The 27,635-nt window shown below is 43.3% G+C and overlaps 1 protein-coding gene across 2 annotated transcripts in view; it reads left to right on the plus strand.

Moving 5' to 3' along the window:
* Positions 1-7,843: 7,843 nt before the first annotated feature.
* Positions 7,844-27,635, plus strand: part of PKD1 (polycystin 1, transient receptor potential channel interacting) — a 93,361-nt gene continuing 73,569 nt past the window's right edge. For both annotated transcript variants that reach the window (XM_075830551.1, XM_075830552.1), the window contains exon 1: positions 7,844-8,233. In XM_075830551.1, the coding sequence (XP_075686666.1) occupies positions 7,977-8,233 (257 nt within the window). In that variant the 5' untranslated portion in view covers positions 7,844-7,976. The remainder of the gene's footprint in view (positions 8,234-27,635) is intronic.

Consider the following 27,635-nt stretch of genomic DNA (forward strand, 5'->3'; position numbering starts at 1 on the left):
TCATTTACTGTGCTGGTACTGTATTACGCTACGGATTTGCCGCACGAAAAATACGCACGCACATGCACGTGTAATACGAACCATGTGCATTTGGTCTTAGGCTTCATTCTCACATTGCAGATTTGGTCGGCATTTTGTATCCGTATTTTGAAGTCAAAAAGAGGAGTGGATCGTATCCATAAAATGGAAAGATTTAAGCCCCGTTCACTTACGTCAGATTTAACACGGATTTCGACGTGGCTTTTGCAGCTTCAAATATAATGATAATCCGATTTAATTTTTTTTACTCATTGCAGACAAAAATCTGTTCTGGAAATTTTCCGCAGCATGTGAACGGGGTTGTGGAAACCACAATAACATGTAAAAAATATGGATTGTCGTTGGATTTTATGCTAATTTCAGAATTTCTTTGTAACGGTCAGAGCTTGGTTATTTTTTGGTTAAAAGATCCAAATCCTCTGCATAGCCATAGAATTACATGATAGAATTCTGTCTACCTGCAGCCACCACTAGAGGGAGCTACAGCAGACTGTATTATTATTATTGAGTACAACGTTTAACAGTATGCAGTAAGCTCCTAAGCTCCCTCTAGTGGTGGCTGCGGGTAGACAGAATTCTATCATGTAACTCTGTCTATGTAGGGGATTTGGAGCTCTGTATCAGAATAGCTGTTCTCAGATCGCTATAAAGATATATCGAGAAATTAATCAGCACAGAATTTAGGACCTATTGAGATTAAAAAGAAACAAAATGGTAAAGAGTGGACATTCCCTTTAATCGTGAGCTATATAAAACCAATAAACCGCTTTATATATGTGATCGGTAACTAATATTAAAACCAGATTATATCAAAACATAGAAACTTGACAGTCACATCCTTACAAATTATACAGACATTATTTTTCTGTTACTTAGCACTAAAAGCAAATATCCCGCCCCTCCCCCGCTCAGTGATGTAATAGTGTAAATTCGCACATTGACTGATAATGATATTATCACAGCACGGATGTAAGCCAGCTGTACATTACCGTCTCACTACTGCGTTTTCAGAATCTGCACTTCTATTATCTATTGTCAATGCGCCTTTGTGTTGAGCAGCACGGAGCTGGTAAATGGATTTTCCATTTCTCTGTGTGCGCCGCAGATTGCAGATTTTCCATAAGTTTGCATGATAATAATGCTGAGTTGCAAATTGCAAATCTCTCTATGATCGGGGCTGTATTTGTCGTCTACGCTCCACATCTTATTTTCTCCCTGTGAATTTGCAATAGATCAACGCCAACAGTATGAAAGTCAGGTCATCCAGATTGCCATATAAGCCGGCATTCTAAAGGAACCCTCCCAGGGGCAAAAGCAGAACTTTTTAAAGATGGATTTAAAGGTTGAAGTTGGCAAAAATCCACTCCTACCCCGATTATATAGACTTTGCCAATTTTCTACATAAAGTACTTAACAAATTTTAAGGGTGGTTGAGGGGTTAATGATAGCATACCGGTTATACTCCTGGTTGTCCTATTGATCTCCAATATATATGGTTTTCCAGGGTGGTTATGGGATTATATCTACGATTCCTGGAGGTCTAGGGTGGTTTAATGGTTAACACATAATATTATTTAATAATCTAATTACAGTATATGGTCATGATAGGGTTAATGGTGGTGGTCTAGGGTACCTGTATTTTTTAATCTAAATAGTTCCAGAATTCTGATAGGGGTCGGAGCTCTGTTTTTCTGATACAGAGTTCCAAATATCCAGTTACTCTTAATCATCCTTCAAAATTCTGACTGCTGGCAGCCACCACTAGAGGGAGCTCACTGCACAGGGATTTATATAGCTCTAATTGAACAAAATAATAAATCAGTATGCAGTGATATCACTGGTGGCAAATACATTTGGTGCCGCTTATGTTTGGGGGAAACAAAGCATCAGATCAGAATCCACCCTGTCCGACCAGTGTTTCTCCGAACACCCGATGTTGAGGGACTGTCTGGCCGTCCTCATAGTCTACATTTTGTCAGGAGATAGCCGGGTTAGGTCTGTTGTTCAGTATGGATTCAGCAACAATGGCGGGTTGTGAGATTGATGGATCAATAGGTTAACCCTCCATGGTTTCCGGCTGTCCCTGACGGTCCTATCACTATCTGGCCATTTTGACTGTGATGCATTCCACATTTTGCCCTTGCCTATAGAGTTTTAAAGTCTATGTCCAATTGGCATATACTATTTACCATTCTGTCAGTTGCTCCTCGCTGGCTCCGTAGCACTTTGTCAGCAGTGCCATTTAGTAGTCTGTTGCTATGGAGCGGTTGAAGGGCAACCATTCGTAAATTTTAATGAGGCTGAACTTTTGTGTCATACATCGGTGGTCCCAGTGGTCCGCTAGTCGGGCCGGGAGGCATCACATATGCCATACTGCAGCATTTCTTCAAGACATGAGAAGCATTTTAGAGTGAGTTAAGTAATAGTGGTGTTGGAGAATATCTTACCGGTCCTGTGAGGATCATTCGTCTTGGTATCTGACAGCTCAGATATTGTAGCGTTGACTGGATGTGAGCAAAATTCACTCAGGACTCCCTGCTGTGCGCGTGACGTCTGCTCATATATCTTGCAGGGAGATGTCCTTATCATGAGTGTCACCTCCCAGCTCCGCTATTAAAGTAAACATTTTGTGGTGAGGAATCAAAGTCGCAGGGAACGGGCAGCGTAAAAGGAGAACTGACCAAAATTTTGCACAAAATTTTTTTTAAAATATTTCTGCATCTGATCATAAAACTGGAGCCATGACCCCAATAAGAAACTCTGCCCCTCGGTGCCTTCAGCAAATCAATATATAAAAGAGCCGTTGCACTTTACCTATCATCATGTATATAGAAACATAGCATTAGGCGCAAATAAAACAAATCTAAATGCCCCATGATTGGCTCCAAAATTCAGACAACTTTGCCCCCTCCATCTAGACATCACTAGCCCTCCCCAGATAACCCTCTGTGGCTTCACATTGCCCCTCATTTTTCTTTGTGTCAATTGTCTTCACTCTTTCTTTTTGCTATTGCCAGCGTGAAAGCTGCTTATCTTGGCCCAGGCAGTACAATAAATATGTACTAGTAATTTAAGATTTGTTTTTACTTTAGGCTATACATCGAGATGTTCTTTTTAACCAGTCTGGAGTGAAGCCTGTTTGACCACTAGATGGCAGCACATGTAAAGAACTGCGATCTTTTATGACATACGCAGATCGACGTGGGAGAATAAAAAAACAAACACTACTAGTTCTACTCTTGTATGTCATGACATTAGAGCAATGTGTTCTGCTTTGTAGGCCGCCATGTGTCCTTGTGTTGAAGCTGCTTTGTAAGGGTATGTTCACACGTAATGCATATGCTGCAGATTTTCTATCCGGATTTGTGGGCAGAAAATCCCCAACGTTATTAGAAGCAGTCAAGTGGATGAGGTTTTAAAAAATGTCCACACACTGCGGAAAATTTCTGCGTGGAAATTGACTTGCGGTGTGGATTTTAAAATTTGCAGCTTGTCAATTTATGTTGCGGATTTTCATCGCGAATTTCATTCCTTTCAATGAGAAGTATGAAATCCACAACAAAATCAGCATGAAAATCGGTATGTCTAACACGGGTATTGAATGGCCACGGATCTGCGGTGAAATGCACAGGCGTAATTTTCTGTCCCGTGTTAATGTATCCTAATTGCTCGTTTCTACATTAGACAAAAAGATCGGGCTAGGAGGTGATTAGAGCTGGACTCGCAGGTGAGAGAGATGGGACTGCTTATCCCCAGACTGCCTGTGTCCCTTTAAGAAGGAAGCTAAGTCGATTACAGAGCAGATTTCTCCACCACTGCTGATAACGAATAATTCCTGGCATTCTTCGTAAAAGGGTTGTCCGCTTTGGACTATCCTTTTTTTTTAAGAAGGCTTCCCCAACATAACCTGATCACAGGGTGTCCCGCTCTTTAGACCCCTAGCAATCAGAAAAAATCAATAAAGGACCTTTATTACTAGTGTTGAATTTCCCTGCAGCGCCACCACAGAGAAAAGGAAGCATTACACATTGAAATCAATGTTCTATCTATGTAATACATTGAAGTGCCGGGTCCTCCAGGACGAGAGACGCTCTTTGTAGCCACAAATCAAAGGTTATTACAGAAACCTACACGTGAAAGCAAATCCCGTTGATTTGACCAGATCAACACTGGACTCTGTTCATTCTCAACATTGGTGGTGGTACCAGTCCCCGGACTCCACGGATGTGAAATACAAAATGACATGAATCTCTTGTTTCGAATATAGACAATGATTGATAATTGATCAGAATTTGGTAATAGGAAGGTAGATGTGGGCGGGGGAGGGGGCTCTGATGGCGTTACTCTGCTTACCAGAGGAATTAATGGACTGGTCATATGACAGGGAAGTGAATATATAACCGGCACACAATCTGCACGGACAAGGAAGCTCTGAGTTGGTTAATGACTGATCGGCTCCTGGATAGTGCAGCAGCTCAGTCACCCCTGTCCTTATCACATCATCATTAACCTGCAGAGACGTTTTTATTTACTGGGAAGAAAATAGTATTTGAAGGATGGAGTCGGCAGGAAGAAGCATCTTGTAATTGAAAGGAAACTGTCAACCGGATAGCCTTCGCTTAAAGGGGACCTGTCACCTCTCCTGACATGTCTGTTTTAGTAAATACTTGTATTGCCCATAAAATAAAAATTCTGAAACATATTTTCTTAGAGCTCTGTGTTGTGCCGTTCCTCTGTTATTCCTCCTTTAAAATGATGAATAAAGTGACAACTGGGTGTTACCTTTACCATTGTCAAAGGGGCGTGTCCCTACACAGTCTGAGACTGTCAGCACTGATTGGACATTGTCAGTCTGTGTAAGGACACACCCCCTACCGGTAACACCAACTTGTCTATTAAATTTCTAGGAGGAATAACAGAGTTACAGCACAACACAACACAGAGTTCTAAGAAAAGATACTACAGAATTGTTATTTCATGGGAAATACAAGTACGGTATATACTAGAACAGACATGCCAGGAGAGGTGACAGGTCGTCTTTAAGTTATTCCAATTTCAGACATTTATGGAATATGTACAGAATATACCATTAGAGGGCTTACGCGGGGACCAAAAATTATTATCAGTGTAATCCCTGCAGTATGTGATACACTCGCTAATATACATTCCGGTCCTCCGTCGCGCTGATTCTGAGATTTTCATTAATTTTTGTAGCGCTGCCGGGGGATCGGATGTCTAGTTGCACAGTCTTCTTTGATGACGAGACGACTCTTCGTCATGTGACCGGCCCCGCTGTACTCTATGTATAAGCAGTAGCCAGTAGTACAGCGAATACATAGATTACAGCGGGGCCGATCACAAGAGTCGTATCATCAAAGAAGACTGTGCAGCTAGACTTCCGATCCCCCGGCAGCGCTATAAAAATCTATGAAAATCTCACATTCAACGCGACGGGGGACCAGAATGTATATTAGCGAGTGCATCACATACAGCAGGGACTACACTGATAATCATTTTTGGTCCCCACAAAACCCCTCTAAAGTATGATAAGTGCGGGTCTCATCTCTGGCCTGGTTGCCGCATCCAGGCGGAGATATAACGGGGAGACCGCGGGGCTCTCACTATTCATTTCTTTGGGAGTTACGGACCAGCCGAGCGAGTGTGCGCGGCCACCTCTCCATGCATTCTACATCTGGATGCTGCGGCCATCTCACCAGGGGGAGCAAGGGATGGAAGACCTCCGTTTTCTCGATAGGCGCAGTTCTCCAAACTTGGACCCGCACCTATCAGACATGTCTGGAATATCCTGTTCATATGACATAAATGTCTGACATGGGTATAACCCTTTAGGGTGCCTTCCCACACAGCGTTTTTTGCCATGGTTTTCTCTATATGAATAAGCAACAGCTGAAAAAACACTTACAATAATATGACTAAATAGAATACCGCTCAAAAAAAAGTTACGAAAGTTAAACTTTTTTTTTTTACTTGCTCTCCAACCTGTGGCTATTCAGCTGTTATAAAACTCAAGCCGCAGGCTATCAGGGAATTCTGGGAATTGTAGTTTTGCAACAGCTGTAGAGCCACTGGTTGGAGACCACTGCCTTATGGAGATACTCTATGTTATATTTGATGCTGCCCCCTACAGTTCTAAATTGGAGTTGCATAATGTCCGTCAGAGGATAATGCAGACATTTGGCGGTGGTACTGTATTTGAGATATTTTTTTGCATGACTTTTCCTGTCTGGTATGTAACTCTTTGAAATGTGAACTTAGAGCTTAACCCAATGTAAAAGTTGAGTTGCTAGGCTTAAAAAAAAAAAAAAAAGTGAAAAAAGTGATTAAGCAAGTGGAAAAGAGTGAAGTGACGGCAACGCTTCTGAAAAGAAAAACAAAGACTGGTTGAAACAGGAAACATGGACAGGCTCAGCGTCAATTTAAGGGAACGGGACAGAGTAACTACATGTACGGAATAGAGTAGAAGACTATGCTGTTCCATACATACGGGATCCCGCAAAGAAAGTATACGCTTTAATAACACATGGGAGCATATGGATGACATATGTCACTGTATGTCATACTTCACAGGCATCCATTTAATGTATACATCATGAGCTTTTCATGATGTATATGTTAAGCGGATTCCATAATAGCCTAAAGGTGACGGATGCTTAATAGTGCCATCCGTCAACCATAGACTATAATGGTATCCGTTTAATGTATACGCCATGAAAAGGGTCACGAGAGTTCATGTCGTATACCCTCTAGCCCCCCCCCCCCCAAAAAAAACTTTGACTATAGATTGCAAATATATAGTCAACTTCCCTCGTTCCAGTCCCTCGCTTTCCGGTATTCAAAATGGCCTGTGGAGATGAAGGTCTATGAAAGTCTGAGACACCCACCCCCTCCACTGCCCTCCGACATATCGGTGCTGATGACATCGGCCCCTGTGTTGGCGCTGTGTCCAGAGAAGATCTCCACAGAAAAGTCTGAGACACTGGCGACCATTTTGGATACTGGAAAGTAGAGGAACCGGAACGCAGGAACAGAGGCCTGATCATTCGCAACAGTTAGGTTGACTATACTTTTGCAATGTACGGTAATTTTTTATTTTTTTTTGGCTTGAGGGTCGATAATGGATAGTCTAGGGTGACGGATGCCATCACAGCATACGTTTAAAGTATACCGTGTGAGCTTTTCCAGGCCTATACGTTAAACGTAGGCCAAAAACATGATGTAAATGGGGCCTCAAAGTGGATACTTAGTTGTAGCTAGGCTTTCCTATACCCGGGGCAAAGATTCAGTCCGGTGCCCTTACCCTTTATTTACCCTGGACAAGGCAGAGTGAAGTATTGGTGCCCAGGGACCTTTGCCAGCCCCCAACCTCTATCCAACTACGCCCCGACTCAGTATTATAATACAAAGGGGGAGGGCAGAGCAGAATACTTGTATAATTATCAGAAGAAAAAAAATGAAGGTTTAAGTGGATTTTTTTTAAATAACATTGAGTCTACTGGATGAAGATGTGTCATGGTGCGATATTTTATCCTTTCATGTCATTTAAAAAATTAAAAAATAAGAGAATAAATAAAGTCAGCAGCAGTTTTCATGTATTTATTCTATTTTATAGTCTCTGTTGTTGAACAAAAGAAGATTTATTCTTAGCGCCCCCTAGCGATTCTACGTGGAATTGCACCAAAACGAAGAGGGAATTGTCCATTCTCTACAGCGCCATCTAGCGTTGCTCATGGAGTATTGCAAGCTCCCTCCCCTACAGGACAGAGAAAGGCAGAACGTCCCACACACAGAGGCAGCTTGGATGAGTGCTCCCTGCAGTTGAGAGCCGGGATCAGCACTTTGGGGCTCGGGATTGTGGGTTTCTCCAGTGTTGCATGCTGTGGGGGGCAGCAGGGGATCCCATGCGATGTGAGTAAGCTATGCATTTTGGAAATGCCCAGGCTGAAGCCCTAAGAAGAAAAGATGGCGCCTCCCCCCCTGTGCTGGGATCGCAGCTCTGCCCCCTCTTCTTCCTTCTTGCTGCTGGGCTCTTGCTGGGGCTCGGATCGGGGGCAGCAGCAGGATGGTGCCAACCATGCCCGGGTAACTGTACTTGTGCCAACGACTCCTGCATGGTGAATTGCTCTGGGGCAGGACTGCTGGACCTAGAGACTGTCCCTGCCAATGTTACAGTGCTGTGAGTATGCCCGACCCTGCTAAACTTCAGCCCTGCTTCCTACACCCCCATAAACTTCTACCCTCAATGGGATCACGTGACCTGCATGCCAGCTGCAAACTTTTAGAAACTTTGTAAAACTTTTTTTTTTTATATACTTTTTGTTATTTCGCTACCAGAATTTCCTGAATTAGCCTCAATAATATTTATTATTATCAATGCCCATCGTTACGTATTGTATTATAATGATGTCATATTTAACCCTTTGTAGGGATACAACGTCTCAAATTCCATAGACTGGCATTGCGTTACATAATATGTGCCCCCTGCCAGAAGTTGCAGTTGATGGTAACCTCATCCGTCCCACTGTGTTATGCCCAAGAACCAGGCTGATGTCGGACATGATTAGGCTGCAGCATACGTGTGCCCATGAAACTGGGTCTTGGTGCCACAACTTTTGCGTGATATAAATTAATCGCTCAAACTCCAATAGAAATCAATAGTCAATGTTGCGTGATATTTACCATTGATTTCTATGGCACATCGAGTTGGAAGATATTGCATAACCTGATCTGTGTGACCAGTTTGCAGTGGGCATTGCATGGCAGAAGTCACCATAACGACATGAATAGAAATTGCACATTTTCCGTAAAAGTCGCCGCATACATGGACTTTAGGTTGGAGTTGCAGTCATATAGAAATCTGCATAAAATACTGTTTACCCTTAGCTGTCAGGGGCGTCATATGAGCGACCGGAGTGGGTTTAGTAAAACCGTCCTACAATTTTTATGTCGCATCAGTAGGACCCCTGGGGTGCCAGCCTTATGACTATTTCAATAATGTGCCAGTCTGCTGGGTATATGCCATGCTATAATTATGAGATCATTTTGTAGCTGGTATAATATTCGGTCGGTAGGTTTATTATAGTGATAGATTCTCGGCCGCCTGGCTGTGTAAGGGTATGTTCACACGCAGTGTTTTCAGACGTAATTCTGGTGTTTTATGCCTCGAATTACGCCTGAAAAAATGCACCTAATATGCCTACAAACATCTGCCCATTGCTTTCAATGGGAATTACGATGTTCTGTTCCCACGAGCCTTTATATTACGCGTCGCTGTCAAAATACGGCGCGTATAATGACGGCTCGTCAAAACTGTATTAAAAAACGGCCATAAAAAACGCAGCGAATAACGCGAGTTGTTAAAAAAAACGTCTGAAAATCAGGAGCTGTTTTCGCCTGAAAACGGCTCCGTAATTTCAGATGTATTTGGTCACTGCGTGTGAACATACCCCAATAGTCATGTGCGACTTTATATCCTGTTATTGCTCATTTTGGAAATTCAGAGAGATGCGATCAGAGAGCGATCAGTCACATCCCTGCCCAAGACGTGTGCCAGGTCTGCCCAAAAGTGTGGATTCCCATGTTTTAAAGCTCTCGTTATCATCTTTTATTATAGGAAGTCAATTTTTTTTATCACTTCTGCCCATATGGCTTTTTAGCAATTTCGACTATTGAAAGTATTCGTTTACGAGTATTTACACATTGAGATGATCGTAAGTGTTGATCGAAATTAGTTGAATCGTGCGCAATATTAAAGAAATCTGGGGCAATACAAATAGTTGATTGGACCAATTTTTGCTATTTTCTGTGATTTTTAAAATCATCTCAAAACATCTGTGACCTTTGTTCTTTATATAAATAATGATGAATTTTTTTCCCCGCAAAATTCACCTACATAGGGGGTAAGATACCTATGTTATTTAAAGGAAATCGTCACCAAGAAGGGCTCCCTCTACAAGTGGCCATCTTTAGGATGTCCTATCAAGGTTCAAATAGTAGATGCAATTGCGTTGGCTAGATGGCCATGCAACGTGCCAGTCAGAAGTATTGAGCTCTGACTCCTTACTAACAGGACCCTTCTTTATTCTTAGGGTATGTTCACACGATATCTAAATACGTCTGAAATTACGGAGCTGTTTTCAGGAGAAAACAGCTCCTGAATTTCAGACGTAATTGCTCGTACGCGCGTTTTTCACGGTGTCAATTACGGATGTGATTGGAGCTGTTTTTCAATGGAGTCAATGAAAAACGGCTCCAATTACGTCTCAAGAAGTGTCCTGCACTTCTTTTGACGAGTCGTCTTTTTTACGCGTCGTCTTTTGACAGCGACGCGTAAAATGACAGGTCGTCGGCACAGTACATTTGCAAACCCATTGAAAGTAATGGGCAGATGTTTTCCGACGTATTGGAGCCGTCTTTTCAGGCGTAATTCAAGGCGTAAAACGCCTCTATTACGTCTGAAAATAGGTCATGTGAACCCAGCCTAAGGTGTCAGGACTTGAGGGAAGTGTCGTGACCTTTTTTGGGTCTGCTAATTGGTTAAGAGGGCACATATAGGGGGAGGGGAATATGTGGCAAGCGGCTGCAACCGTGCCCTCTAGTTAGCCATTTTTGGAACAGGGGTGGACAAAATACTATAGATCTGAGGAGCCAGTGTGACTTTTTAGTGGCCCAGAAGTGAGAATTTCCTTAGACATTGATAGAACACAACCCAAGAAACACATTTCTAGGCCTCATTTATCAAAACTGGCCTTGTTGCCTATAGCAACCAATCACAGTGCTGCTTTCATGTTGTCAGAGCAGTTTAAGAAATGAAAGCTGCACTCTGATTGGTTGCTATGGGCTACAAGGCCAGCTTTCCTGTTAGACAGTCTTGATACCCTCGGGGCTACTCGGCCAGTTTGGAGGTGCCAAATTTCACTGTGTTGCCCTGCAGGCATCACAGGTAGCGAAGTCAGTGTGGCCGCGTAGTGACCACGGGTTGGTCGAGAAATCTAAACCCGCTGGATTTTTTGCAACTGTCGTGTCGCGACCGTGGCAACCCGCATGTCACGACATTACCACATTGATTGCGGTGCAGGTAGAGCGACACGGTGATCTTTGACCGCGCGACCCGTGTTGCGACCAAAGTCGCCGTTCAGCACTAGCCTAAACGAGCGCCCACCCATCTCCTAGGATCTGTCCATCACTGTATCAGAGCATCTGTAGGATGTCGCTTATATAAAGGAGACTGCTGACGACAACATGGCGGCTTTCCTGTGAAATTTAAACAGCTTTATGTAAATAAAGTTTTATCGCTGTATAATAAAAAATTGTATAACTTTCTAATATACTTTGTGTTTCAATTCTGCGCCCTCAAGATTTATGCTTGCTGTCAGTGAATGTGAACATTCTTGTTTATATCTAGAGCCAGAAAACCCCTAGAGACTTAATACTTCTCACTGCTGAGGTTTTGTGGCAATTGTGTCCAGTCTACACAATCCTCTGTAAGCTAAATACATGCCCAAATCTCTCCGGTGCAGGTAAACGGTATCAGCCTGGAGTCCAGATGGTTTCATTTAGACTCTGTTCACATCTGCATCGTGGGCTCCGTTCATAACGGAAGCCATGACACAGTGCTGGATTCGTAGTATGAGGGATACCTGACAGACCGCGTTGACTTATTATGGGGCCTGTTAGGTTCCGTCGTGGTGTCCGTCGCTTTGACAGGAAGAATAGCGATGCGTGCATCGCTATTGTTCCCGTCAGGTTTGACGGAATCTGCGACAGAGGCTCTGAATGGAGCTGCCAACGCAAATGTAAACATAGCCTTATAGATGATTGTCTAGACTGGATCCAATTCCTCATCTGTAAGAAGGTCTCTACAGGTTTTCAGCCTGTAGATGTAAACAAGCATGTTCCTTTCACTGACAGCAAGCAGAGATCTTACAAAAGGTGAGCAATTGAGACACACCGTTTATTAGAAATTTGCAGAGCTTTATATTATACAATGGTTAAGCTTTATTTATATAAAAATGATGAACGCCTTTAACTTTTTTTGCTCCGTTTTTTTTTTCTTCTTCTAAAAAGAGAAAAAAAATAAAACACAAACCGTTTTATCCAGTTGAGTTTTCTCCATGGTAACTTTGGGGTGGAATGTGAACTATGTGTAAATGTGCATTGAAGGAAAGAGCTGCAGATCTCACAGCTGGGAGCTGTAAAACCAGTACCAGGAGAGCGCAGAGCCATTACACGGGGTGTTCACATACGACAGGACGGCGTGTGTCTCGATCTTATGTAACATCTTAAAGTAAAGCAACTTCTCCATGTGCCTGGGGGTATAGGAAATCCGCAGACGGCTCACGACCCCACTGAAACGTCTCCCTCTGTACGGAAAGTCTGACTTTTATAGAGTGGAGGCGGCCATATTGTTTTCTGCTTACAATTATATTTTATTTGGTAACCTCATTACGTAATGTTATCGTAAAATCCTTTAGGGAATAAGATTGGATATTGTCTAGCCCCATTGATGCCGAATTAAGAGTTTACCGTATGTGTATGAACGTTGGGTCAGCCAGAAAAAAATATAAAAACTCCTACATTTTGGCAACCCCGTTACAAGGTGCAGGTTCCCACTTTTTAGAAGATGATCATAGGAGGCGTTATTCCCCAAAACCATAGTCCCTGGGCTCCTTCTGATCCATTTAGAAGTTGCGTGAAAACGTTAGAAATCCACGATCTCTATTTTACGCGACGTTTTCTTCCTTATATTTGTTGCTTCTATTTACTACTTTATGTGAATCACTCACAAAGTGTAGGTTGAAGTAATCCACTACTAAGGCCCCATGCAGACGATCGTAGTTTTCATCCGTAATTACGGATTCCGTATACTTACACCTGTCCGCATATTCAATGATTTGTGTCCGGGCCGTAGAAATGATCTGCAAAATAGAGAACATGTCCGATTTCTGTCCGCAATTGCGACACGGACTCGACCATAGAAGTCTATGGGCGCTTCTGCAATTGCGGACGACTACGGATGTGTATCTCTAGCCGTCAGATCCGCATTTGCGGACAGTAAAAATCCTTATGGTTGTGTTCATGAGGCCTAAAAAATAAATTTTGGACATTGGGGACCCCTACTCTTGGGGATCAAAGTGGGGGTCATTTTTCTCCCATTTTCACAGGATCGTGACCTTTAAGCAATGAATATATGAGGTTACGGTCCCCCTGATTTAGGCTCTGTTCACATCTGCGTCAGATGCTCCGTCGCAGATTTTGTCTGATTTCACGTGCAGAATAGCGCAACATGCATCACTGTTCTTCCTGTCAATATGTCAGACCCCACGACGGAACCGGACGGACCCCATTAATAGTCAATAGGATCCGTCAGGTGCTGGTGGTGTCTGTCCAAAGTGCCCTCATAACCCCCTGCACCAATCCCAACCTTCTGATGTGTCCAATTAACTCACAATTGTATAATAACTAATGGGGGAAGGGGGTACGTTTGATATTCATGTGGGTAAGATATGTGATATCCAGATGGAAAAGGCAATATGTGAAAAAAGCCCATAATCTTGGATAGTAAAAGGATTCTCATGTATTTTGGCCACTTGAACTGGAGAATGAAGAGGTGTCGGGACTATAAATTTGGGATATTTTGGAACCGCTTATGGTAATCACTTGCCAACAAGGAATAACATGCTTCAATATGTTTTGAATGTGCTGTGAACTTATGTAACCGAATACTCAGTGATGTTTTTGTAAAAGAGACGGATACTATGGAATATCGCAACTGCTCTCGTAAAAAAAACGTTCATTTGCTGCAATATATTAGTCTTGGGGTAGATGACCTCCTGCAGAGATGCCGCTTCGCCACATCCCATTAGAGTGCATTAAGTTGCACGATGGGCATCTGCAAAGTAGCATCGGTAGAAGGTGGCAACAGGGGTTGCTGCAAAAGTTGTACCCGTAAAAGTCAATGAAAATTCTGGGTGCCAATTGTGGTCTGTTTTTATTGAAAAATTGAGGAGGGGCAAGGAAGTTTAGCTCGAATGGCAGTTGGATCACATACTTAAAGGGGTTTTCCACCTTCTGATGACCTATCCACCGGATTTAGCTTTTGACCAAGTGGGCGTTGTAAAGAGAAGTGTATGACGCTGACCAATCAGTGACCAATCAGTGACCAATCAGCGTCATATACTTCTCTCCATTCATGTAATCAGTACATCGTCATCTTGCGAGATCATGCTGTGCTGTCACTTACTCACACGTTAACTTTACTGAAGTGTCTTGAGAGTGAATAGAAATCACCTCCAGCCAGGACGCGATGTCTAGTCACAATCCCGACACTTCGCTAACGTTGGGCACGCCCATTTGTGAATTTTGAAAGTCATTAGCATAAATCTAAATATGTTCATAACTTGGTCAAAATGTATCATTTTTCTAAATAAAAACCACTGCTGTTATCTACATTACAGCGCCGATAAGATTATGTAGGAGATAGAGCACTTATAATGTGGTGACAGAGCCTCTTTAACTCACAACATATACAGCTGTAGGGTCAGTTCAAAAATAGTCCCTATAGTTCTTTCATGGCCCTGGACTCTAAGATTACTAATTCATGATATTCCCCCTAAATGCTCCATAAAGGGTTCTTGGAACAGTTGTCCCTGAAAATTGTCTAGATCAAGCCCAAACCTTACTTCAAGCCATAGGCGGCACAAGTAGCCATGTAAATGTCCTAAAACGCAACTTAAACCGCCCCAACCAGCCCTTGAGATACATCACATGATTTCCCCTTTTCCGATTGAAGTTTAGCAGCTATCCCAGGATCCACTTCGTTTTCCCCATGAAGGCTGGTGGGAACCGACTCACAAGTTTTGCAAGATTTAGCTCAAGAATGTGGAAACAGTTAAAGACACATTTTTATTTTTAGAAATTTCTTTATATACTTATCATATTGGCCTAGTTAATTATTTACTATTGCTTATATAGCACCAATATATTCCACAGCTCTGTACAGATTGTCACCACTCATATCAGTCCCTGTCCCCAACGGGACTCACAATCTAATTTCCCTATCTCAGACACCAACACTAGGGTGAATTTTTTAGGAAGCCAATTACCACCCAGTGGTATTTCCATTTGTAGGTTTTGGTAATTCTCATTCGCCTCAATGGTGAGTAACATTTCCTATCATACTGCGGCCCAGATGGGTAGGGGCCTTTTAGACACCAACCAAATTCAATCTCATGCCGTAACTAATTACAAAGTAAATGATGAGAAACCCTTTTAAGGGCCTGTTCACATCACCGTTGCCCTTCCGTTGAGGGGTTCCGTCTGAGGTTTCCGTCGGGTTAACCCCTCAGCGGAAATGAACGGTGATGTGAACACAGCGTAAACCTTAAAGAGGCTCTGTCACCAGATTTTGCAACCCCTATCTGCTATTGCAGCAGATAGGCGCTGCAATGTAGATTACAGTAACGTTTTTATTTTTAAAAAACGAGCATTTTTGGCCAAGTTATGACCATTTTTGTAGTTATGCAAATGAGGCTTGCAAAAGTCCAAGTGGGTGTGTTTAAAAGTAAAAGTCCAAGTGGGCGTGTATTAGGTGCGTACATCGGGGCGTTTTTAATACTTTTACTAGCTGGGCGCTCTGAAGAGAAGTAACATCCTCTTCTCTTCAGAACGCCCAGCTTCTGACAGTGCAGATCTGTGACGTCACTCACAGGTCCTTCATCGTGACGGCCACATCGGCACCAGAGGCTACAGTTGATTCTGCAGCAGCATCAGCGTTTGCAGGTAAGATCGACTTACCTGCAAACTCTGATGCTGCTGCAGAATCAACTGTAGCCTCTGGTGCCGATGTGGCCGTCACGATGCAGGACCTGTGAGTGACGTCACAGGTCTGCACTGTCAGAAGCTGGGCGTTCTGAAGAGAAGAGGATGTTACTTCTCTTCAGAGCGCCCAGCTAGTAAAAGTATTAAAAACGCCCCGATGTACGCACCTAATACACGCCCACTTGGACTTTTACTTTTAAACACACCCACTTGGACTTTTGCAAGCCTCATTTGCATAACTACAAAAATGGTCATAACTTGGCCAAAAATGCTCGTTTTTTAAAAATAAAAACGTTACTGTAATCTACATTGCAGCGCCTATCTGCTGCAATAGCAGATAGGGGTTGCAAAATCTGGTGACAGAGCCTCTTTAAGTGGAGGCCCAAGAAATAACCCCACACTTTTTGGCTTCTTAGTGCAACAGCCACTTTTTCCTTTCCTCCTGGGGCTCAGAAGAGGGACAACTGTTCCAAGAACCCTTTATGGAGCATTTAGAGGGATTATCATGAATTAGTAAAGTCCAGGGCCATGACAGAATCCATATATAGGGGACTGTTCTTATTGCATCCACGTGTAACCATTTTTGGGTGAAATTGGCCCTTAAATTGTTTTGTCGTTCTTCTTCATGGTCTGAATTTGAGAGCTACTCCGTGCCGTATTATTTGAGATTTTTTAATTCCCCGTCCATTTACTAAATAGAATTTCTCATCTCTTTCCCAGAATGTCAATTTGTAATTTAAGGGAGCGTCGATAGGAAAAGGGAGGATAGAACAGACGCGCATTGTACGGGGTTGTATCAAATTCTGCTTCACTGTCATTTTTCTTCATTTCTCCGTCAACATTTCTGTCCAGTGTCAGGAATCTTGGCTGAAAAGTAGAAACGACTAATTACAATCAAATTAACCGCCGTCTTCTCGTAGCCGATGGTTCACACGCAGAGATATGCCTTTTTGGACTCTGTCTAGGATTATAATACACGACTCTTTTAAAGCCAATTTTTTCACGCACTAAACTGTTTTGTTTAGTGTCTCGGAGGCCAAAAATACTGTAATGAGCCGTACTTAAAGGGGAAGTCCAGCTAAAAAATTGCTGTCGCAACGATATGTCAGGAGATGGGGATCAATGAACTTGGACCCCACTGATTCTAAGATTCATGGGCCCAGGGAAGTTTGGCCCCATGCACACGAACGTGCTTTTGCGGCCGCAATTCCCCCCGAAAGTCCACAGGAGAATTGCGGCCCCATTCATTCCTATGGGGCGATGCACACGACCGTGGTTTTCACGGTCCGTGCATGGCCCCCGGAGCCCGGACCGCAGAAAGAACGGGCAAGCCTTATTACGGCCGTGTTCTGCTGTCCGGGCTCATTGAAAATAATGGCCGCGGCCATGTGCACAGCCCGAGATTTGCGGGCGGCTCACGGCTGACACTCCGTGGCCGGCTGACCCGAACATCACGGCCGTGCACATGGCTACGGTCGTGTGCATGAGGCCTTTATAGAGCCAACAGTCCCCTTCTGGGCAGGGTAGGATGTTCCTGTCACTGTACTATTAATTGAAATGGAACAATAATAGGACAACCATTGAGATGGGGCTTTCCAGACATGGAAATTTACTATCCAATTCAAAGGGCCGTGGGCACCCTGTAGAGCACCATGTATGACACCAGTATCGGCAGGGGCCTGAATTTACGGATCCTCTGTTACAATATTTCTGCAATGGGTTTGATGGGGGAATTGCATGAACAGAAGGCCCTAATTTTTTTCCTATTATTGGAATTCTTTGCCCCGAAGTTAATGTTTTTTGATCACAAGCTTGTGGGAGTTCCATGTTAACTTGCTAATCTATGATCATAATACAGTTTCCACCCTATTATCTATGGAGCAGTAGACACAGGGTGTCCTAAAAAGCAGTCATTTCAGTTTCCAATGACCTCTGTTTTTTATTATAAGCATGTTCACATATATATTGCAGCAAAAATTCAAAAAAATTCAGTAGAACGCAACACAGAAAATGTTTAGGTTCATTTGGCCGCCTGGCCTTCAGCTCTGTATTATAGAGGACCTGCCACCTCTCCTGACATGTCTGTTTTAGTAAATAATTATATTCCCATGAAATACATGATGCCGTTCCTCTGTTATTCTTCCTAGAAATTTACAAATAAATTGACAACTGCGTGTTACCATTTGGGAGTGTTTCCCTACACCGACTGACACTGTCCAATCAGTGCTGCCAGAGTGAGACTGTGTAGGGACACGCCCCTTTGACAAGGAGAATGGTAACACCCAGTTGTCAATTTATTTTTACATTTCTAGGAAGAATAACAGAGGAACGGCCTTACACGGAGTTGTAAGAAAGTATGTTCCAGAATTGTTATTTTATGGGGGATACAAGTATTTACTGAAATAGACATGTCATTTTTAGGTGACTGGTCCACTTTAAAGGGTAACTGGCACCAGTCAAGTTAAATGTTACAGGGCGCAGATGGACCCTCTAAGTGGCCCCTGATCCTCTATTTAGGGAGTCAAAAAAACTCTGGGCACATTATACCATTTAAGGAGCTTCTTGGCCAATTGGAAGGCTCACGTATCTCTTTATATTCGCAGTGTAGACTACTGGATATCGTCTGGACAAAGCCAACATATGAGCCCTCGCACACTTCTGATTGGCCAAGAGGCTTCACTAGCAAAATGCCCAAGAAAACTTTCCAACTTTTAGTGGGTGTACATGCATCATTGTTCTTAAAGGGTGTACCCGGTAACCGAGGCCCTTTAAGGCTGGCCTCTGGATCAGATGGGCTGTAGTCCTGCTCCTTCGGGCTGTCATGGGAAGATGATTCCGGAATTTAAATATGAATGGTGTAAATATAGATAAACAAAGCTGCAAGCGTGGGATATTCTTCAAGTAGAGATCATCAAGGGATACTTGGGGCTGGTTACACAAACTAACCAATTTGGACACGTCTTCACTGTACAGATTTTTGGCTTACGGTTCCTGAAATGTTCTTGGATGAAGGTGTGGTCCAGGGAGCAGCAGGACAAGGCGTAGCGTCCCGTTTAACCGTTCAAGGATTATAACGCAAAAGAAATGTTATTACAGTATTATTTTAGTGGCATCTTCTAAAAGTTGTGCATGAGGAGTAGATCGGGGGCTGTGCACTGATATTTATGTCCTCTTGTATATTGTAGGTTTGCTAGTCTTTTATTTAGCTGTTTATCATTTTTATAGGGGGCATCACTTTGTAGAGGGGGATTTTACAATTTTGGTCCAGTGCGAGGATTGGGGCAAGAGTCGTACCACTTCTGGGCCCCAATGCAAAATCTATTACCAGGGCTGCCCACCTATCATGTGCCATTTATTATACTGGTGTCGTCTTATGTGGCAGAGAGGCCTTTTGCCCTCTTTAGGCACCAATGCCCGCGTGCAACTGCTACCTCGGCACCCCCTATAGCTATTTCTCTATATGGTTAGCTGGGTCTATGTGGACAGTGTTGGTGGCGTGACGTATTGCAGTTTTCCATTCGGACCCCCGTCTATGAACCAGACAGCCATTTATTGGCCGCGATTTAGTACTACGTTTCCCCCGCTCCAGGAGAAATGCCTGACTGGCCGCGGCTTTCCCTGGCATAGTCAGCTGGTGGCCGGAAGCGAGACCCGTGGCGATCAGCTATTTGCCACCCCGACACCTTTCTGAAAGGGGTTGTCTCTGGTGAGACAACCTGTTTAAGAAGCTCTAGAGCAACTTTTTCCAACCCGTACATCATTTCTTGTGTACACCCGAATACTTCTTTTTTGTTTGTTTTTTTTAAATAAAAATGTCTATCCATGTGTTTTGTGCAACTTTCTAAATACTTTTTATTAAAAATAATTGTTACTTTTTGAGATACATCTGCTTTGTATCCTGCATCTTGCGCTAAAACCTGTATCCGTCAGTTCAGCGGGACTGACAGGTTCAGTGACAGCGGGTCCTGCGTGTCTCTGACATGCAGGATCCACCTGTAATCGATCACATAGGTTATGAACTTAGATGTGTTCAATAACAGCTCGATCCTGCGTGTCCAAAACACACCGGACCCGCTGTCACTGAACCCGTCAGTCCCGCTGATCTGACGGATACAGGTTTCAGCGCTAGATACAGGATACAAAGCAGCTGTATCTCAAAAAGTAAAAACAATTTTTAATAAAAAGTATTTCGAAAGTTGGACATAACACATGGAGAGACATTTTTATAAAAAAAACAAAGCACTATTTCAAAGGTGTACACAGCCTTTAATTGTCAAAAAAGTGGGCAGGGTTACACAGTCACACCGTTTCGGGTAATTTTTTCCGCTAGAGTAGCTATGTAGCATTTTGCATACGCCGAATGTACATGCCAAGCGAAGTGTGAACTTGGCTTAAGAAATCTTCACGAAGCAGATTCTGATTACTGGTGAATCCGATCCAAACTATTCCTTCTCTTCAGACAGTATCGTATATGTTTCCTGTGTATTTGATCCGGTCTCGTTATACCATTGATTGCCTGGCGTCCAGACACTACTTGGTACACGCAGGGTGATGGAGGAAGTTTGGCATGTCAGCGGTGTGAGTCATTGAGTCCTGAATCATGGTGGTAATGCCACAGGTTACCTCTTCGTGACTCGCTCCCAATTTTCCAGTTCAGACCTGACAGAGTTAATTGCGTCTCTCCCTTCCCATTAGTGCAGTGTCCGACCTGTATATGGGACGGACGTTGGTCATCAGGATTGTCCAGGATCAATGTGTATAACTTGGCTGATGACCGCACATCTGCTGAATGTTGGCGCTCTATAGAGAAAAATGTGTTTTTTCTTCTCATTTTGGCTCGTGTTGAAATGTGGACCTTTCTGCGGCCTCTCAAAATTAATAATTATGTTATGGATAATGAGAAAAATCTGCATATTTTCTCTTTTATTCATGTAGAGCTTTATTTAAAGTGACAACTCCTTCTTAAAGACTTTTAATGGAATCCTTACCTAACTCGGGGGGTCTTCTGTTTCTCCAGATCCCTTCGTAACATGAAACTTACAGCAGCTTATAGACATGGACGAGAATGTTTCAATTCAATGACCGCAAGAAGGGACATAAATCATATCGGGGAGCTGCAAAAATTTTCATTATACAATGATTAAGCTTTATGTACATATTCTTGGACCACCACTTTTAAATAGTTTAAAGGGGCTGTCGCATGACCCTCCTTTATGAGCCAGATTGGCTCCTGGTTTGGCTGACCCTACCTTGTATTGGGCATGTTGGAGGTTATTCACTGCAGCTAATGTGAACCAGCAGAGCTGCAGTGTAAAGCATGGAGGTTGAACAGAGGCAGGGATGGGGTAGGAATAGTAACAATAGCCTGAGCATAGATTAAACAGGAGGTATATAAGTTGCAAGTGTATATCTATCTATCTAATCTATCTAATCTATCTATCTATCTATCTAATCTATCTATCGTAGTTAGTGGCTCAGAAAAGCCAAAAACATCAATTGAAAAATACTCAAAAATGTTGACCTCCGTTGCAGATTTTTAGTCCCAATGGCTCCCAGGGGTACCTGGGATTTGTCCAACCGTTTCCCAGCATTACAGTGATGAAATATATTTTATATACTTCATGCAAATGATATAAAAAAGCACAAACATAAGGCATCATTTAACGCCATATTCCCAGGTAAAGTCCAGTTATCGTCATTGACTTTTCTGGAATGAAACCGTCCTCGGGAGAGCGGGATAGTTAATCATTTGTGATACTTTTGATTTTCAGCATGTGCCAGAGACGAGGTCACTTTATGCTTTGTCTCTCGTGTCAACGTTCGTCCTTGAAGCTGAAGCCTTTTTGTAGTGTTGTGCTCCTGGTATGTCCTGGAGATAACACTACAATGGTTTACTGGCGCAAAATCCAATAGCGGTTAAAGTCAGAAAACCCATTTTCAGACACCCTATTTGGGTATTTAGATGTAATAGAGGGAAGTCCCTTGTTCAGGACCCCCATCGACCAGAGCAAAGAACGGCTACAAAGAGTGTCTCTCTCCGAAATTATGGAGGACCCAACACGACAAGTGCATCCTATTTATTTAAATAAGCACCGTGTAATACCTGAATTCCCCTGCGGTGGTGCTGCAGGGGAATTGAACACTTCTGTTTCCCCCACAAAATATAGCTAATCGCTTTGGGTTCCAGCAGTGGGACAACTTGTGATCAGTTTTATTTTTGAGGCACAGGGATTATAAAAAAATGGAAAACCCTTCTAATGTCTAAAATATCAATATAATAGGCATTTTTATCCAGTTTTCAGGAACAAGCACTAAAATATAAATGTATGTGTGTGTATATATAGGCCTAGACCAGATTTTTCTGTGATGATGATTTTCAATTCCCTTTTGGTCTGTGTATATTGGCAGTTTTCTTCGAGAATACCACTCCGCCATATAACGGATGCAGCACATCATCATGGTTTCTGTTATAAACGGAAGCTACGACGCAAATGTGAACAGAGCCTATTATATTTATTGTCCGTTCTATGGCTACCTATTACATTGTCATCGCCAACACTACAAAGCGACAGTGTGACACCATTAGCAATAAGCCGGCTTCCCCAGAGCGGTTGCTGGACAGATCAGTGCCACTGGCACTGACCCATGCTAAAATCTTATCAAATCCCATTAAAATGAACAATCTGTAAAGATCGCCAACTGAAATGTAATCCTTCCCGCCGACATATGGCGGATCTCAGGATCATGGGAAGAGAGAGAATGGCCTATATTAATCTAATTTACAGGCACGAAGCAAGGAAACAAGTTTTATACATTAAAGGGTAAGTAAACGTTTAACAAACTTCTGACGTGTCATAGTGACACGTCAGAAGTTTTGATTGGTGGGGGTCCGAGCACTGAGACCCCCACCAATCGCTAAAACGAAGCGGCAGAAGCCCTCGTATGAGCGCTGAGCTGCTTAGTTTCTGTTCGGCTTTTTCCAGGTGTGTACGGACCCCATAGAACGTCCATGAGCCCGTACACCGCTACATCGGCTTTCCGGAGAAAGCCGAACAGAAACTAAGTGGTTCAGCGCTCACACGAGCGTTTCTGCAGCTTCGTTTTAGCGATTGGTGGGGGTCTCAGTGCCTCGGACCCCCACCAATCAAAACTTCTGACATGTCACTATGACATGACAGAAGTTTGTTGAACGTTTATTTACCCTTTAAATATTTGCAGCACGCCTCCCCATCCAATACAGTTGCAGTACTTAAAGCGCCTTGTAGATACGGACACCTTTAAGATGGTCCATTACTGTTGATCTATGGGGTGCACTTATGCCCATTAAACGAGCCAAAGTGCGTATAAGTGGGTGCGTATAAATTATGTGCCATATATACTATATATGTACTTACCCGCCCTTCCCTACCTTTGAAATTAGCTTCAGGGATCATGTACACGGCCTCATTACAGATCTGGGTTGTACGGATAGATTGCTATGGGTCCATACAGTAATTCCAAGTGCCTGATTTCATAAAAAGAAATGCCGTATTATTATGGAGGTACTCTCCCCTAGATGCATTGCTTTTATGGGAGAATGCCTGTCTACGGGTCTGTAATACCCGTGGGGTGTGACGCGGTAATTATTGTGTGGCTCAATATATTCACACGTAAAGTGTTGGGCGCTTACAGCCAGGGCTGTCAGCCAAACCTCCGATTCTGACTACAACTCCCCTAATGCACCACTGTCCGACTACAGCTCCGACTTCTTCATAAGAAGCTTTCTAGCATTTCTGGACTGCAGGCACGCTCAGTAAGGGCCGATTTAACCATAGTGCACCGGGCCCCCTGTGTTTGCGTCCCCTGGAGGCAGTCACAGTTGAAAACTTGTAAGGGGGGTTTGGGTTCAGAGACGGGGGCACAGCAGCATTGTTATGTGTCTGCCCCTGGGTATGTGTCCTGTTGGCCCTTGCGTCCTTCACCTTCATTGGTTGTATATCTTCCTTCTCCCCTTTTTGTTTCGGTCCGGCCGTTTTCCCTCCTGCAGTTCTGTTTAGCGGCGAGCGGCTCCTTGCAGCGCCACTGAACACTCTAGCGTTCCTGGTAATCAGGGAGACAAACTTTTCCTAAATTCCTATGGAAGTAAATATGCAACAAGCTACGCGTTTCAGCCTCGTTCACATCTGCATCGGTCATTCCGTTCTGCTTCGTCCGAGCAGAAGAACAACGAAAATACCGGAAGCATCGGTTCCGTTGTACGACGGTCATCATCTGCGTCCCGCGGAACCCATTGACTTAATGGGTTCTGTCGGATTTCCACCAGGATCTATTGTTTCTATTGTTTCCTGTATTTTCAGTTGGACCTGTGACCGAGGCCCCTAACGGAGCCTCCAACGCAGATGTGAACCAGGCCTTAATAAATGAATACAATATTAATAATATATAATATTTCATATTTTTATTTTTAATCTCGACATGGAGTCGGTACTTTTCTACTGACTATGACTCCACCCTAAACTTACCCCGACTCCAGTGAGCAGTTGCCCATAGCAACCAATGACGTCGCTGCTTTCATTTTTCCAAAGCGTCTCTGAAAAATGAGAGTTGAATCTGATTGGTTGCTATGGGCAACTGCTCCACGTTCCCTTTGCACCAGTTTTGATACATCTCCCCCCTATGTGTGTATGAAAGGGGGAATAATTAGTCTATGCCCGCCAAAATATAAAATCTGGGCTTCACTGTACATAGGCAGAGCAGGTGCGCGTCTACTACTTCCAGAGCCGGCCGTGTCTTGGTGGTCCCCCCAGAATATGGCTGTATGTTTTCCTGTTCATATACCTTGGTCTGCATGTTTGAGGCTTTCCTTACCGCACATGAAGGAAGGATCAGATCCCTTACCCAATATGTCTGGAATCCACAGATGTTTACAAGTGGCTGCTGCAGGCCTATCCCAGTCTGCTCATCATTCCAGCTGCGGCTCTTCCGGGACAAGCAGTCCTGAAATCCCGGGTGCCGGGTTCTGATCTCTGGATCACTAGACAATGTTCTCCGCTGCGTCGTGGAGCGGATGTTGTGTTCCCAGTACAGAACTGTGGTTTCTGGGGGTCTACATCAGTTTACAGCAACTCTTTCACCACTACACGGCGTCTTCTATAGGGCAAATGATGTCCTAAACACTGAGGGCAGGGGGGAATTGTTGCCATAGACCCGCAGATGTTTAACGCTGGCATTTGGGTCGTCTCCACGGGCGGACTGGAACGATGTCTGCTTCACTTGAGGTGATGGTCCTCTTCTGGACCATGCCACCTGTATGTGGATCCTTACCCTATACTCTCCACACCTATACAATTTAGTGCGAATACAATTAACCCCTACTTGTTGCGTCTTAAAATGTAGGTCACTCTAAAGGCAGCCCGGTAGTGGGCCCCTAATCATTTGCAATGGCAGGGAAAGAGTTAAGGAGGCCCTGTCAGTTCTTCCGACAGTTCGTTTTAGTAAATACTTCCATTTCGCATGAAATAAGAATTCTGAATTATCTTTTTCTTCGAACTCTGCATTTTGTCGTTCCTCTGTAATTCCTCCTGGAAATAAAAAAAAAACAACTGTTACCATTCCCCTTGTCAATCGGAACTGTCCCTACACAGTCGGACACTGTTTGCACTGAGTGGACGGAGTCAGACTGTGTAGGGACACACAGCTTTGACTAGAGGAATAATTGTTAATACATTTCCAGGAGGAATAACAGAGGAACTGTACAATGTAGAGTTCTAAGAAAAATGTATTTACAATATTAAACCAGTCATGTCAGGTGACCTGACCGGTCCACTTTAATAGTGTCTATTTCTTTATGTAATTATTTGTTTTGCTTTTGTATGTCCGTGTGGTATATAAGCGCAGGTTGTCTTGGCAATATAAGTGTACAGAAAACGTACAATCTTTGCAATGGATCTTTGCTCCATCGCTACTGTAACCAGCGCTCGTCTCTGCTGCGCCAGATCTGGCCGCAGTGGACCAGTCGCTCTCAAAAACAACATGGCAGAGGGTTTTAAGAGGCAAATTCAGGCGACTTTCAGTCTGAACATTTTGTTGAACCTCAGCCATGCCTTGCCAGGCCTCATAAATCGGGATTTTTTTCATCCGTTATAGAGCATGGCTTCCCTAAGTATCCTTCTTTTCCTATGGAAATAATTCTGCAACTGTAATTTAACCCCATGTGCAAGGAATGGGCTGAGAGACGGTCGCCCACGCTCATGCGTCACCGCCACCCCTCCCCTTTTCCCCAAACTTCTGGAATAGTTACTGGTACTTTATAAAGTGGGCCTCAGGAAAACCACAGCCAAGCCACAGTTTCTATTAGTAATAGGGGGAGGGGGTGATGCACGTCATCCAGGTATTTCCTGCAGAACGAAGCACTGGTCCTTGTAGAACTACAATACCCAGCATGGCAAATCTGCCTAGTAAGAAATTTGGAAATAGAAATAAAATCTCTGCAGATTTGTCCAAGAAAACTAGGAGGCATATAATCTGTTAACATTTTTAGGGCATGTCCCTGGGGGGTTGTTTTTCGTACATCTCATACGTAATAAGTCCCCTAGTAGGTGATATGCAAAGGGGTTTGTCCGAAGCAGGTGATCCAGTGAATGTCCACCATTTAACACCGTGTTGTTTTTAGGTCCAACACTTTGTGCAGGTTCAATTCTTCGTATATCTTTATAGCGGGTTCAGCTCCGTTTTTCTGATTCAGAGCTCCAAATCCTCCCACAGAGTTAAATATTTAAAGGCGTTTTCCAGTTTCAGCAAATTAATGTTATTTTTTTGTATAATAAAAAGTTTTATACCATTTTCCAATATACTTTCTGTATTAATTTCCCACGGTTTTCAAGATCTCTGCTTGCTGTTGTTCATTAGGAACATTTTATTGTTTACTTTCAGTCAATACAATTCAGTCCATGGTCATGTGATGGACACACAGGTGGCTGGGATCATTACAAGACACCGCTCAGATACACATACTGTAACTGCAACGAGCCATGCACCTGTGACCATCACATGTAAACAATGAATGTACCTACTAAATAACAACAAGCAGAGATCTTGAAAACCGAGAGCAATTAATGCAGAAAGTATATTGGAAAATTGTATAACGTTTCACTAGGCAAAAAAAATATTTTATTGACAGAAACCGGACAAAGTCTTTAAATTCTGCTACCTGCAGTCACCACTAGAGGGAGCCTGGGAGTTTACTGCACACTATATTATTGAGTTCAATGTATAATCTTACAGTAAACTCTTAAGCTCCCTCTAGTGGTGGCTGCAGGTAGCTAGTATTTTAGCATTTACACCTATGCAGGGGATTTGTATAGGATTAAAAGCTGGACATGCACATAGTAGACGCCAATAAATGCTCTGTGCCAAATGTTGATGTTATGGGGGAGGAGGGATAAGTGGCTGCCAGATAATTTTTTGTCTGCTTATCCCTGGAGAGGGAAAAAAAGATGTTCAGGTGAAAAAATCCAGCGTTCTTATGTCCAGGGAATAGACATTCATACAGTTTTATGATGTTTGAATACAATTACACGCAGAGCGATTGCCATAGTGAAATGGTAGACAGGAGAGATTCGGAACCATCTGCTGGTTTCTATAGCGACACACCGTTCTGTGTATTGAAGCAATGGCGTAAGATCACGACCTGCAGGATTTATTGCTGTGCCAACAAGGACCCGGGGGTATCTGTCATTTGCAGCTGGACACTCTATAAAGTTTCGCCACCAGGGTTACGA

The sequence above is a fragment of the Rhinoderma darwinii genome, chromosome 6 (genome assembly GCF_050947455.1).
Source record: "Rhinoderma darwinii isolate aRhiDar2 chromosome 6, aRhiDar2.hap1, whole genome shotgun sequence".
Lineage (NCBI taxonomy): Eukaryota > Metazoa > Chordata > Amphibia > Anura > Rhinodermatidae > Rhinoderma > Rhinoderma darwinii.